This window comes from Camponotus floridanus, unplaced genomic scaffold (genome assembly GCF_003227725.1).
Source record: "Camponotus floridanus strain SB8 unplaced genomic scaffold, Cflo_v7.5 scaffold70, whole genome shotgun sequence".
Classification (NCBI taxonomy): Eukaryota; Metazoa; Arthropoda; class Insecta; order Hymenoptera; family Formicidae; genus Camponotus; species Camponotus floridanus.
In genome coordinates, this window is record NW_020229839.1 from 161,906 (window position 1) to 175,808 (window position 13,903).

General features: G+C 34.6%; 1 protein-coding gene across 11 annotated transcripts in view; it reads left to right on the forward strand.

Moving 5' to 3' along the window:
• The window catches only part of LOC105257292 (protein scalloped), a 154,393-nt gene extending 140,693 nt beyond the window's left edge, over positions 1-13,700 (forward strand). For 8 of the 11 annotated variants that reach the window (XM_025413829.1, XM_011267823.3, XM_025413828.1 and 5 more), the window contains 6 exons: positions 2,930-3,060; positions 9,011-9,163; positions 11,330-11,545; positions 11,886-12,115; positions 12,186-12,420; positions 12,842-13,699. In XM_025413829.1, coding sequence (XP_025269614.1) covers positions 2,930-3,060; positions 9,011-9,163; positions 11,330-11,545; positions 11,886-12,115; positions 12,186-12,420; positions 12,842-12,955 — 1,079 coding nt within the window. In that variant the 3' untranslated portion in view covers positions 12,956-13,699. Of the gene's footprint in view, positions 1-2,929; positions 3,061-9,010; positions 9,164-11,329; positions 11,546-11,885; positions 12,116-12,185; positions 12,421-12,841 lie in introns of all 11 variants that reach the window. The other 3 variants (XM_025413826.1, XM_011267822.3, XM_025413831.1) reach the window with 2 other exon arrangements.
• Positions 13,701-13,903: the final 203 nt, after the last annotated feature.

Here is a 13,903-nt window from a genome sequence, read left to right on the forward strand (position 1 = left end):
TTTACACGGTCCAATCGGTCAGAAATCAATTCATCGAAAGCAAAGAAAACTCCCCCGCAAAGAACTCCAATCTACAATTCTTTTGTTTCGTCGCACGGAGTTATATTGCATTTGTCATCGCATATTGACCGTTGAACATTCAACGCGTAGCGCACTGAGTTAACGTTATGGCAGTTCCGCGATTAAAGTCCAGGCAAAAATAATTTAGAAGAGGATCTTCTCCCCTTTTTTTTTTGAATTTCTGTTTATTACAGATGATTCTTACTACTTTTAAAAGTGCACTTTGTGGATAGCGTGCTACTATAAAATTATTGTAATTGAAATTCTTTAATATTTATTTGTTTATTTTTTTTTTAATATTCACAAAACGAGCATCATAAATTTAAAAAGTAATAAACAAATTAATTAAGCGAGAAATATTCGCAGATATTGCCTTTTTTTTTAAACACACACGTAGAAAATTAAAATCTATATAGATACAATCGTTCATCAATATTTAACAATAATTAATATATTGTAGAATCTGTATCTGTGTGAATTTCTTTTCTTTTTTAATTTCACAATCTGCACAAAAGGAATCGCGCATTTAGAGATTAGTCCTTCAAAGATCTTTCAGAAACTTTATATTCGCACTCTTTGACATTTTCATGACTCTTGATACACGAGATTCGCATTAAAACAAAACATTCTAATCTCTCTCTCTTTCTCTCTCATACATACACATACATACCATGTACGATGCATGCGTGATGCATTGTTATATAAAAAACGGAACGGAGCGTGCAAATGGAACATTCGTGTTGTTAAAGCCGACGGAGGCAGTTGGGTTTTCATCGGGGCACGATGAAATCTGAATGCCATCCTCTCCCCCCGCATTCGAATTGATTCTCGATTCCTTTCACTCGAGTTTGGAAATCCGTCTCTCGTTATCGACAATTTCGCGAACGGTTTATATCCACGTGTTTATAAGCGCGCGAATCGAATGGAAGCATTCCGTCTCTCTTTCTCTCTCTCCCTCTCCCCCCATCTCTCTCTCTCTCTCTCTCTCTCTCTCTCTCTCTCTCTCGTGTCGTCTCGCCTCGTCCTCCGTTCCATCTCACGGAATAACATTTCTCCCGCCTCGTTTCCCGCCCGCTTCGACTCATTACGATTTATTACGCTCGTTATCGTGCCGAGTCGCGAATTACGCGGCCGCGTAATTTCGCGCAGGTATCCGTCGGATTGAGTCGCCAAACGACGCTTTAGAGCGCACTTTCTCGCGCACTCTCCCGCTAATTAGAATTTATGACGAGCGCGCTTTATCACCTGCTAAATTTAGCCGCGAATTTTGCGCGAAATAGTTTTCCCGCGGTGGTGAAGCTGCTCTTTTTCGCGCGATCCCGTAAATTGTTCGTCATTTAGCATCCTCCGCGTTATTGTCGAGACAATCTGTATCATCTGTCACGAGGTGAATCGTGCGATTAGTGTGCTCGTGCTTTTAATTACTTCCTTTTTTGTCGATTGTGTGCTATTTTTATAAATTATCACTTTTCATTATGTATCACATTATTCGTATTGTGCCCGAAATGTTAATGTAAAAGAGACACTGCATCATTGTAAAAATCCGTAAAATCACTCAAGAAAGAGATTAAGGCACATATGTTAATTTGTAGTAATTCTGATTACAAATTTATAAATATATTTTCTATATAATACAAAGATCGTAATAGCCGTTAAATGTCATTGCATTTTCAAGTACGATAATATAATAAATCTCTAAAGAGCAAGAACCAACCGTGGACGGGAAGTCTGACAAGATATATAACTTCCAGTCTAAAATGCAATCGCTTGATTTAAATACGTCGATGATTGGTTCGACTCTGTTTTAAAGCGCATTTTATCTGACGCTTCTGCGAGGCAACTCTCTCAAAGCCTATTTCGAGCGGTTGCTCGAGAGTTTGTTTGAATTCGTTCGATCTGCTTCTCGTCAATTCTAGAAGGAATTCCCGCGAGAACTCCATCCGAGATTCGCGAGAATGCAATCTTCGTCACGGAGCTTTAATTTCCTAGGACCGATCTTGACGCTTCTGCGGATACTGCGCTTGTTTGTTTCCATTCCCGGCGAGGAAATCAGAATTTATTGAAGCGTCCAGGTTTTTTTTCGTGAAAACGACTCGGGAGAAGGGAAAACAGGCAAATAGCGAGGAAAAGAAACGGATTTAAATGATTTGAAAAGTCAGATAGTGTTTTGCGAAAGCTCATTCTTATGGAAGAGTCGATTCCTTGATTATTATTAATTATAAAAGCATTGATTCTATCTCTAAAATGGTTAATTTGTTTGGACTTTTAAAATAATGTACGAAATAAAAATGTATGACATCATATTTTTCAAACATCATTACATTTATTTATAAATGTTACTTAATGAATCGTGATTAAATATTAATAGATTAAGAGCCTGTATGATTTTCTTTAATTGCGAAGAATAAACTTTTATTTATTTAGATGATTATGTAATGAATTAATTTACATTACGTTCTATCAAAGATTCATGTTTAATTATATGTTTGTTAAATAATTATTTAATAGATACATTTTTATACAATGTGCATAATTATTTTTCTTATGATTATAGGAAATAAATAAAGCAGTTCAGATAAAAATAATAATAAACTTATATTTTTAATATGAGAAAAAGCGAAATAAATTGTTTAATTATCGATTTACTTTTTTTTGTTTTTGATACATTGTATAATAAAATATTTCATTTACGCAAAAATGTAGCCATAAAACTGGACAAAGGTAATAGAACTTTTTCTAATCATTCGTGTTGCAAATTTCTTTTTTTCTTGTTTTCACAAAAGAATACTGCGCCTGACTGTATGCAGTTTATTTTAGCAACGATATCAATAATGAACTTTAATCTGATACATAATTGATTGTGTTGCAGGTCGCAACGAGCTGATCGCCCGTTATATCAAATTGAGGACCGGTAAGACGAGAACGCGAAAACAAGTATCTTCGCATATACAGGTTCTCGCGAGAAGAAAACTCCGGGAAATACAGGCAAAACTCAAAGTGGTAAGTATTGACATGTATATATTTCTTAATCAGCGTTCATTATTTTATCTAGTGTTTTTCTTAAGGCTTTTCAATAATACATCGAGTCCGATATCGCGCGACTCGATTGTGTATCTTGCCTCTTTCGTGAAGGGACAATCAATTAATTTATTCTTTTTGTGCAAACGATTTAAATTATATTTATTTGTATGGACGCGTATATTCTATGATTACCGAAATAAATTAAACGACAGCGGCGGTTTAACATGACGCGTTATTATGATAATGAAATGCGAAATAAATACGATTATATGTGATGATTTATTTAACAATATTATAATACTTGATAACACATCGCATTGTTTGATAATATATATTCAATAAAATATTGCACGTTTAAACACGTTCATGTAAACGTAATGCATTGAATTGATATTTCAATCTTATGAATGCAAACTTTCATTTTTCTTTTAACGTACAGCCGATATATATTAAATTTGTTTAGTATATAAAAAAATTTAAAAAGCAATAAAATAATTATACATACGTGAAATTTATTACATGACATTGCATTAATAAAATGAAATAAACTTCTGCATCAAAGAATGGCAGATTGTTTCATGTTGACTTCTGGATTATTTCAGAAATATCTAAAAGATAAAAAAAATATCGCGCATTGGAAAAAACTAAAGAATATAATTTTGATAATTTTGATTATATAATTCGATAACTTGAGTGTATTTTTGTAGGATATTTTTTTCTTTTCTGTATTGTCATTTTTCATCTCAATTTTCTCAATTTTTTACGAGATTCAGGATTCGAGAATATTGTATTCAAAGGATTTGTATGTACATTTCTTTGTATAATTGTTCTTGAACAATTCTTTTCATCAACAATCAAACATTCGATCGGCTCGCTCGGCGTCAAGGTAATCGGAATTCTGTTGTATTTCGCATTTTCTACCTCGCAGAATCCTACGTACGGATAGTAGTAGCGATAATATTAAATCTCGATCGCGCGGCGATGTGCGAGCATTAACGGGTGATAGCCTCTGCGGAATCATTTTCGACGAGAGGGAGGGACACGCATATCGAGAGGAGCATTGCCGCGGGATAAATCACGCGTAAAAATGAACCCAGCCCCGTTTAATCAACAGCTGAATTATTAAAGCGATTCGCGAACAATTGCGCGCCGGTTAATAAATCAAAGCACAGCGGTGCAATCGCTGGTGCCTCCATTTCGCCGATGGGCAGTAAAATAGCGGGAGACAGAATGCACGAAAGAGAGCAAGAGGGAGGAAAGGAGGGAGAGAGGGGAAAGAGAGACAGAGAAATAGAGAGTATTGTGTTTATACAGGATCGGTCAATATTCGGAAATAGAAAAAAGTGGAAAAACAAGCCGAGCGTGTAAATTAACCGTGCGATTGCATGCAACACTCCGGTAAAATTCTCGTTCGAAGAGAAAAACTTGCATTTAATCGAGGACGATAAATCAAATTTTTTTTCGGGATATTTCGCGCAATCTGGACGAGACTACCAAATAGTTGGATCGTTAAATTATATCGTAAACGTATTAAAGGATCATTGAAAAAACATATTAGTTCGTTTCTCCGATATAGATCTAATTAGTAAAATTTTCAGAGAAGAATCGGAGATTTTCGCGATACAATCGGAAATCCTTTTTCGAAAGTAATACTCTTTGACACGAGGTAAAGAATGTCAAAGTATCGATACTTTCTGTAGTACAAGCTATCGAAAATGAAAGTTTTCGCGAGCTAAGTTTCAAGGACACAAATGGATAACAAAACTTCATTGTTCATTCAATTTCAAGTGAACTTTAACCGAGTTTCGAGTCCAGATTTAGTTAGAAACAATGTGCTGCAATATAAATGAGGCTGTTTCTCAATACTCTTTCGTAAGAATTGTTGTCTCAAGTTTAAATAACAAATGTGCGACTCATTCCACGTATGATAATAATATTTAATTTTTTTTTATATTCTTGTTATTTATATATATATATATTTATATATCATTGTATACGCCTCGACTTTCAGAAGCCACGGAAAGTTAAAAAAAACGCCGGCGTTCCTCGAACAATTTTAATTACATATGCGACATTCATGTAATAAGATGTCGTCTGTTTTCGCGCGCGCGATTCCGTGTTACCGTGCCATTTATGAAATACTTGCGCGGGTTTCCGTTTTTAAGAGTATGGTCAGCCGCAGCTGCAGCAGCAACTGCAACTGCAGTGGCCGCATACCACGGACATTATTCAGGAAAGTAGCGGGTAGGGTGTACGGTCCGCCGTGACGTAATTTTCTGGTTTCCGCTTTTCAGGAAGGGTAAACGCCGCGCCGCGGCTTTTGTTTGTTGCTCAAGGGGGTTGCTGTCCCTCCCCCCCCTGCGGTCGCGGATCGCGCGATCTATTCAGCCGGGAAGAGAAAAAAAAAATTCTCACGATCTGACAAGTTTTGTATTATGAAGTTCGTATATACGTTTCGAACGCACCATACTTCTTTATGCAAATCATGCTCTTTAATTTCGGACGTATTTTGCGTCTTTTAAATATCTCGATTTGAACGAAACTATATCTCTCGAAATTCGCATAATTGAAGTAAAATTATAACCCGTTAAGCATTGAATAAAAGGCTCTCTTCGATGTACGTGATCTTTTTTCATAAAAAAGATTTAATATTTTATATCTGATATAGTTTATTCGCTTTTCAGTTTTAAAGATAGATTTTTCTTTTATGAATTAGAAACAATTCTTTTTAAGATACATCATTATTTCTCACAAATTTTAAAATTCATCTGCGTTTTCACACCTGCCAGATTTTATACCAGCAATACAAAAGCAATAAGCGAAATTAAAATTTTAAACGATATTTACCCTTTCCTTTACCCTTTTCTTTACTTACTTTCTGCTAGACGTATAATAAAAATATATTATATTCTTTGAATAAATATTCCCGAGTTTCCGATTTCAATCCCATTGTATTTCTTTCAGCGCATTTGTCATTTTCTTTTATGTTAACAACACGTAATACGTTTTACGCGGGTTTGATTTAGCTTTTGTGCTCGCGAATTTTACACACACCGCGCTCATCAAACGATGTTACACCGACTATCATGGTTTATCGAGAGAGATCGCGTCCGCCGTTTTATCTATTTTGGAAATAATTGCACCGGGCATTACGGCGTAATTAATTGTTGCGGTGTAAACGTACTCCCGATAACGGGGCGGTAGACGGGGGTTGTAGCGGTTGTAGAAAGGGGTCGCGGAGGGGGTGCCCAAAAACGGGCAGCGTTTCAGAATGTCGATAAACATGTCCAACCCGTTACCCGCCCAATCCTCTGCATTCCTGGCATGTATTCGAGAGATGAAGGGTGAGAGAGAGATAGAGAGATAGAGAGAGAGACAGAGGCAGAGAGACAGAGAGACAGAGAGAAAGAGAGAGAAAACGGAAGAGAGAGAGAGAGAGAGAAACGGCAACGTGTGGGACGAAGGGTGGAAATTAAAAAAAGCGACACGGACTGCACCCTCTCAATTAACCGAATTGATTTTCTGCTGCAAATTCAGCGCGCGCTCCGCACAACGTGAACAACGGCCCGCACAGCGAAATGGACTTTTCGCGGGTAATCGATGTCATCCAACATTCATAAAAAATTGCATTCTATCCAGCGAAATTCGTGCACGGCTGAAAACCGCTTTGTAAATCGACCTTACGCGACGGTTAATCTGCCAATTCGTTGCATCAATTGTATTTCGAATTAAAATTAAATAATTACGGTAAATTAAATTATAGTCTAATTAAGAAGAACATTCGATATGTATGTATGTATCTGTGTGATTTTGGAAGGCATGATAATGTTGTGATGTTTTTGCGAAACTTAAGAGAAAATATAATTGAACATGCTATCCAAAGTTGCTATCTCTGACAATTTAATAAAAATTATAGAAGAGAGAGACGAAAGTTACAGTATTAAAACACAAATATAATTTTAAAATCGTTTTATTCTTTTCAATAAAATAAAATCTCTATTCATGTAATATCGTTGCGAGAATCCCTTAATTGCAAAGATGCGTTATCGGACTTGTTTATTAATAATTGTCTTCATTGTAAATCTGATTAATAATATGCTAAAAATAAAAAATAAAATCTCTTAATATATGTATATATCCATCATACTTATCGAAAATCATATAGATCGATTGTTTATATAATAAATATATACGAAATTTTTTTAATTAATTCAATTTGAAGTTTATTGAAATGTCCACGAGAAACATCTTTTTCATTAAAATTTTTTTTATAATTCTTCTCATTTTTAATTTATTGCATGCTTATTTAATGTACGCATTTTAACGAAACATCCAATTTTTAAGCCGAAGATATATATTTTGCAAAATATTTAATTTTTATACATCACTATTTTTAAATTAAAATATTGTTAAGCAAAATTCACATGAATTTAACTAAAGTTAATATTGTTCATTTAAAGTTCTGAAATTCAGAGATAAAACTTCTATTTTCAATTATTTCAAATCACAGAAACGCTATCAATATTCTTACGCATCGACAATTTTTTTAATTTTTTAAAATAAAATTCACCTGTGGATTGATCGAAAAACCGGTAAATAATAGGAACGGCGGCAGCTCTTTGTGTGCTTCGAAGCGAACACGCGAGGGGCGTAAACAACGTCGAGAGCAAAATGCAACCCGTGATTTTCGGTCGCACCGTCGGCTAAATTCTTTATTGCTCGCATCGTTACGCGGGTGGCGCTTCATTCCGGTCGACCGGCACTCGTAGTGACTCCTCCATTACGGATTTATGAACGAAATTGAAAATCCCCGTGGGGACGAGGGCGAGAGGGTGAGACGAATAAGCGCACGGGGGTGAATCGGCGAGGAGAGATTGGATGATGGTGGTGGGCACGGCAATTTTCCGAACGTCACGGCAACGAACCACCTCTCGTTCGCCTCGTCAGCGATTTTCGGTCGGGCGCTGATTAAAACGACGGCTTTCCGATAAAAGCGCGCCGAATTCCCGCGAATTTCTGTTGCAACCGGACTCGTCCCCGTCGCCGGTTTGTTTCTGCAATCAATTGCGCTGCGCGATCGCGATCGCGATCGATTTCATCGCGCACGATACGACGACGCAACGCGCGATGGACAGAAACGGAAAAAAAAATTATCGCGGGTGGGGGAGGAAAAAAAGAGACGCCGGTAATCGCGCGTCCGAGAGCAGCAAATTGATTCGCATCATTGAGAATGTTACGAATTTATTTGTCGGCTGTTGATTGATATCGCGAGTGCCGAATGTCGCGAATTCTCCGATTTTTCGATCGACATTGCGTTTGTCCCTCCACGAAGTGAACGATAAAAAAAATACGCACCAAAATTTATCAGACACGCTATTAAATATTTATATATAAAAACGGGAAATTGATTCCTGTATTTGCTATTTTAATTATACATATTTATATATTCTATTATTTGCTATTTTATATATTTATAGAAAATATATAATTTTCATATTAACTTAAATATAATTGTATCTTAAAAATTAAACGATATGTTCTTTTATCAATTTGAGCTCGATTTATTTTTAATCAATTTACACCACATTAATTGTTTTTTTATTTATAAATAATTTAAAAATGAAAAGCTTATCACAAGATAAGCTTGCTTTCTCAAAATTTTAACTATGTTCGCAATTTCAAGGATTGCATTAAAAAATTGCCTTTCGATTTTCATCGAAATATTTGTTTGCTAAAAAACATATCAAATCTGTTGTTAAAATTTGTCGTAGCAAATTCTGAAGCACAACATATATTAATGCACCATTCTAGAATCCATCTCTAGCCTCGACGACTTTTCGACATAGTGCTTAAAATTAAAAAAAGAATACAAGCAGATATCGATAACATGATACTATTTCGTCCGGTAATCGGTCTGAAAATTTGTCAGGATCATGCCGCCAAGGAGAAGGCACTCCAGACAATGTCGAGCATGTCGAGCGCCCAGATAGTATCAGCTGGAAGTGCGATACACAACAAGATGCCCCCCGCTCTCGTGGGGCCCCTTGCCCTTGCTTCCACCCCTGCCTCCTTTCCCGGAGCGGTAAGTCCTGATATCGGAAAAGAAAGAACCCCTTGAGACTTTTTTTCTTTTTTTTTATCGGTCTTTTTCTTTTCAAGAGAGCCACGAGCTTTAGGGTGAGACGACGAGACGTGAAGTACAGAGTAATTAAGTTAATCACTATGATACATGTTTCATATGATGGAGTCATTTTTAAGTGAAACAAGCAATTTCGATTTCTTCTGCTTTATTGTATGAATTATTTTTGAAGCGATGTATTAAGTGCTGAAGAAGAACGCATTGAACTCATTATTATCATCAAAGATCTATTACACTTATGAAACTCTGAATTCACTTCATGAAACTGCATTTCAGGAATATTTTCTAATATAAGATAATTTTGAAATTGATTTTTAAAAAATAAAATTAATTTTTAATGAAAAAATAAAAGCGAATTTATAATGGCGTAAGAATTGATATAATTAAGTTCATTTATTCAAATAAAAGAATTGATATATTAAGCTCATTTATTCAAATAAGAAAAAAGGACAGGAACAACTCAAACTTTGTGATACCAGTGACTAATAAATGATATATCTTTAAAATACTGCCATGCATCGGGGAGAGAAATCACATTTTGAGTTTAAGTGATATCGTCAACTCATCAACAGATGAAAATACAAGACATAAAATGTCTCGTCGTCTTTGAGGATATTTTATTTTTGTTATCAATATTACCGATTTGGCTTTTTCTTTTGAAATTCGTGACTTGTTTCTAACCGCTTCGCCCAATAACTAATTCGCCAATTAAAGGCGATCAGTACCGTGTGGTTTGCCGACTGACAATCAATTTTTTATGCTTTTGACGAGAGTTTGAGATAGTACCGTGTGATTAAAATGATGCGCTGCAGAAGAATTGTAGCGAATGACGCTGACTTAACAATGTTGCATTCATAGAAACAACGTACATTGATAAACTGTTTGACCTCGATAAAGATATATTCAGCATTAACTCTTACATACAAGACAATAGTTGTATAATAATATACAATTCTTAGCTTAAATAGTTGAAGTTATTTATACTGCTTAAACAATGCATTACTTTTTCTTTGTAAAAAGAAAAATTAAAACAATTCCTTGTCTCAAATTTGAAAATACTTTGAGATTTTTGGATCAGATTTTAACTGCGTTGTTTTTATTTTGTCTTTCGTATATAAAAAAGAAAAGAAAAAAAATAATATCGATTATTATATAAATAGTAAGAAAAAATTAGCTTTCTCATCTCTTTTTCAATTGTATTTTTGCTTTTTCACTATTTTGTTCTTTCATGTTTTTTCGCATCTCTGATTAAGAAAGAGCAAGAACAAATGATAGAAGAAAAGTGTGTTTTTGTAACATCAACTACGAAAATTTTCTTTTCTTCATCGCGCGAAGGCTTTTGCATCAAAAACTAACCATCCTCGCAAAAGTGACATCCCCCCTGCTCTCTATTGCTGCTACGTTGCCCCTGGGGGCCCTTGTTGTGTATTGTTGAATATTTGTCCGTCGCTCTAATCTTATATATATCTATCATCTAGGCAACATACACACACACACACACACACACATGTATATGCTAACATACATACATGTATATACATTTTGGACATATGTGCATAACGAGAAATGTCGTTGTGGTTTATCAAATGTTTCACTTTTTTTCTTTTTACATAATAACACGATTAGTATTTTGTTGTTGTGTTGTTGTTGCTCTTTACTATTTGTGTTCGTTGATTTCATTTCCTATCGCTCGTTCCTCGCCCAACGGCTCGATGGCTTAAAACAATGACGGAAAACAAGAGGATTTTGTGAATTCTTTGTTTGTTATCGAAAGAAAACGTGATATTTATAAAACATATATAAGAAAAAAATATTTATATGATACATTTATATATAAATTATACCTAATGCAATTATTTATTCAAGAAAATTCTGAAAATATTTAAGTTTTCTCAATATTTTAAATTTATTTCCTTTAATACTAATGTGATTATAGTATGATCGTATTGATATTCACAGATTTGACGTTAAAAAAAATTTGATAACATCAATTATTTAATATTAATTAAATAGTAATAAACGAATCATTATTAATGAACATCAAACGCGTGGAAATCGTTTAATTCTTAATCATTAACGTATCGCTTAAACTCGCTTAAATATTTTCAGCAATTTTGGCAACCAGGCCTACAGCCTGGAACGTCCCAGGATGTCAAACCGTTCCCTCAACCTGCTTACACCGGGAAACCGGCGACGGCAGTTTCGAGCGGTGACATAGTCCAGGCACAACCTCCACCGCCATGGGAAGGACGCGCCATCGCGACTCACAAACTCAGGCTCGTCGAGTTCTCGGCCTACATGGAGCAGCAAAGAGATCAGGACATTGTGAGTAGTGCCTACAATGCTTAAGTAATAATGTAATAATATAAATCTTATTATCTTAATGAAATCTATTATCTCTTAGGAAATTTCAAAAAATTTTCTTTTCAAGAATATATTGGCATCCGATGAAAAATATGATAGGTAGTAAAAAATTGTGAGAAATTAATTTTTAATGATTCAATTAAAGACTCGAGCTGTAAATGATGATTTCTACATTACAAAAGTCGTTGCTCCGATCAATTACAATATCGGTAAAATATTTGTCGCTCAGTTTTCAGATAGTTGATACAACCAAAACGATAAGCTTAGTCTTATACGAATGAATTTCTCTCTTTTTTTTTAGTACCACAAACACCTATTCGTCCATATAGGAGGTTCCGCGACTTACGCGGACCCGCTGCTGGAAGCGGTCGATGTTAAACAGATATACGACAAATTCCCCGAAAAGAAGGGCGGTCTCAAGGAACTTTACGAAAAAGGACCACAGGCGGCTTTCTTCCTCGTTAAATTTTGGGCTGATCTCAATAGTAACATCCAAGACGAATCTGGAGCATTCTATGGCGTCACGAGCCAGTGAGTAACTTGTTCGTCGCTTATATAACTCTAGACCGACATGATGTTTATGTATTTTGTATTATGATAGATATGAGAGCAACGAGAACATGACGATAACGTGTTCGACGAAAGTGTGCTCATTTGGAAAGCAGGTGGTAGAAAAGGTGGAAACGGAGTATGCCAGGTTTGAAAATGGCAGGTTCGTCTACCGTATTAGCCGTTCACCTATGTGCGAGTATATGATTAATTTTATCCACAAACTGAAGCACCTGCCAGAGAAGTACATGATGAACAGCGTTCTCGAGAACTTCACCATCCTCCAGGTGCGTTGACATTATTGTCATGTTAATCTTTAATATCCTTTATATCTTTAAATTAATAGTTAAACCTGTTTAAAATACTAAATCATGTTATGGTCAATGCAGGTCAATCTACTAATTTATATATTTATTTATTCATTTTTTTAAATCAGATTGCATGTGCGCCAAAATATACCTTTGAATTTTATTAATTTTAGATAAACGTTTTTGGTTTTACAAGTCTTATAATTCTTTATAATTAAAATACAAAGAGTATTCTATTAATATATATGATTTTCGAATATAATATATATTTAATTTTAAACCTCAAATAAAATATAATGTTTTACAGAAAAAAAATCAGAATTAAATTTGTGCATTATAAGAATTATAAAATAAATAGATAGGGCAATATTTTTCTCATTTTTATTTCTTACCTTTTCAGGTTGTCACGAACAGGGATACGCAGGAAACATTACTATGCACAGCATATGTGTTCGAAGTATCGACGTCTGAACACGGTGCTCAGCATCACATATACAGATTGGTCCAAGACTAGCCTGCTTGAACCTGCTCGCCATGCAGCCATCCACCCCCATCAGTGCCTACCATCACATAAAAATCATCCATAAGTATATATATATATATACACATACAATGAAAATATATACATACACGTATACACACATCTCAATCGATTTTCTCTATTCTAAAATAATTGAAAGCAAATATTTCTTTTATTCTAATATGCCCTCTATCTTTCACTGACTTTCTCATTCTAACGTAAATGTAATGTAATATAATGGGAAAGCAACGTAAGAGAGGAGAAAAACTTAAAGAGAAACAACTCATTCATGATAAAAAAAAGACTTGCAATAGAAAAACGTAGAATAGAAAATTTCGATTGTACATTGTGCGCGCGATATATTGCGTGAATACATTGATATAACACAACATGCTTACACTTAAACAGAAATATTTTCGCGTCCATAGTTGGGTGAGTTTCTATGGAAAATATTCGATCGATGGTGTTAGAAAAGTTCTATAAACATGTGTAAATATTGGGCAACTAATGAGTGTTATAAATAGATCTTATATCCTCCATATACGATTTGGATGAATTAAATCATTGGTATAATTTGTATAATTTTGTCTGCACAGACTATTATATGAGCCGTTCAGAAACTAAAGTGATTAATTCCACTTGCACTAAAAGCATTGACTGATCAATCAAGTGCTTTAACATTAAAATTTAAAAAAAATCAAAAAGTAAAGTTAATCATTTTAGCCTGTGGATTCATATATGATTCATATATTTAATAAATATATTAAATATATTGTTTTTTTTATAGGTTTAAATATTATTCAATAAAAAATGTAATTCTATTAAAAACGGATTTTCACTAGAAACCAAACAATATCTCAATCGCTTACAATCGGTTGTGAATGCTAAAGGGACAAAGTTAAAGCTGAGAGATTTAATTAAAAGTGAGAAACCTAAGTATTA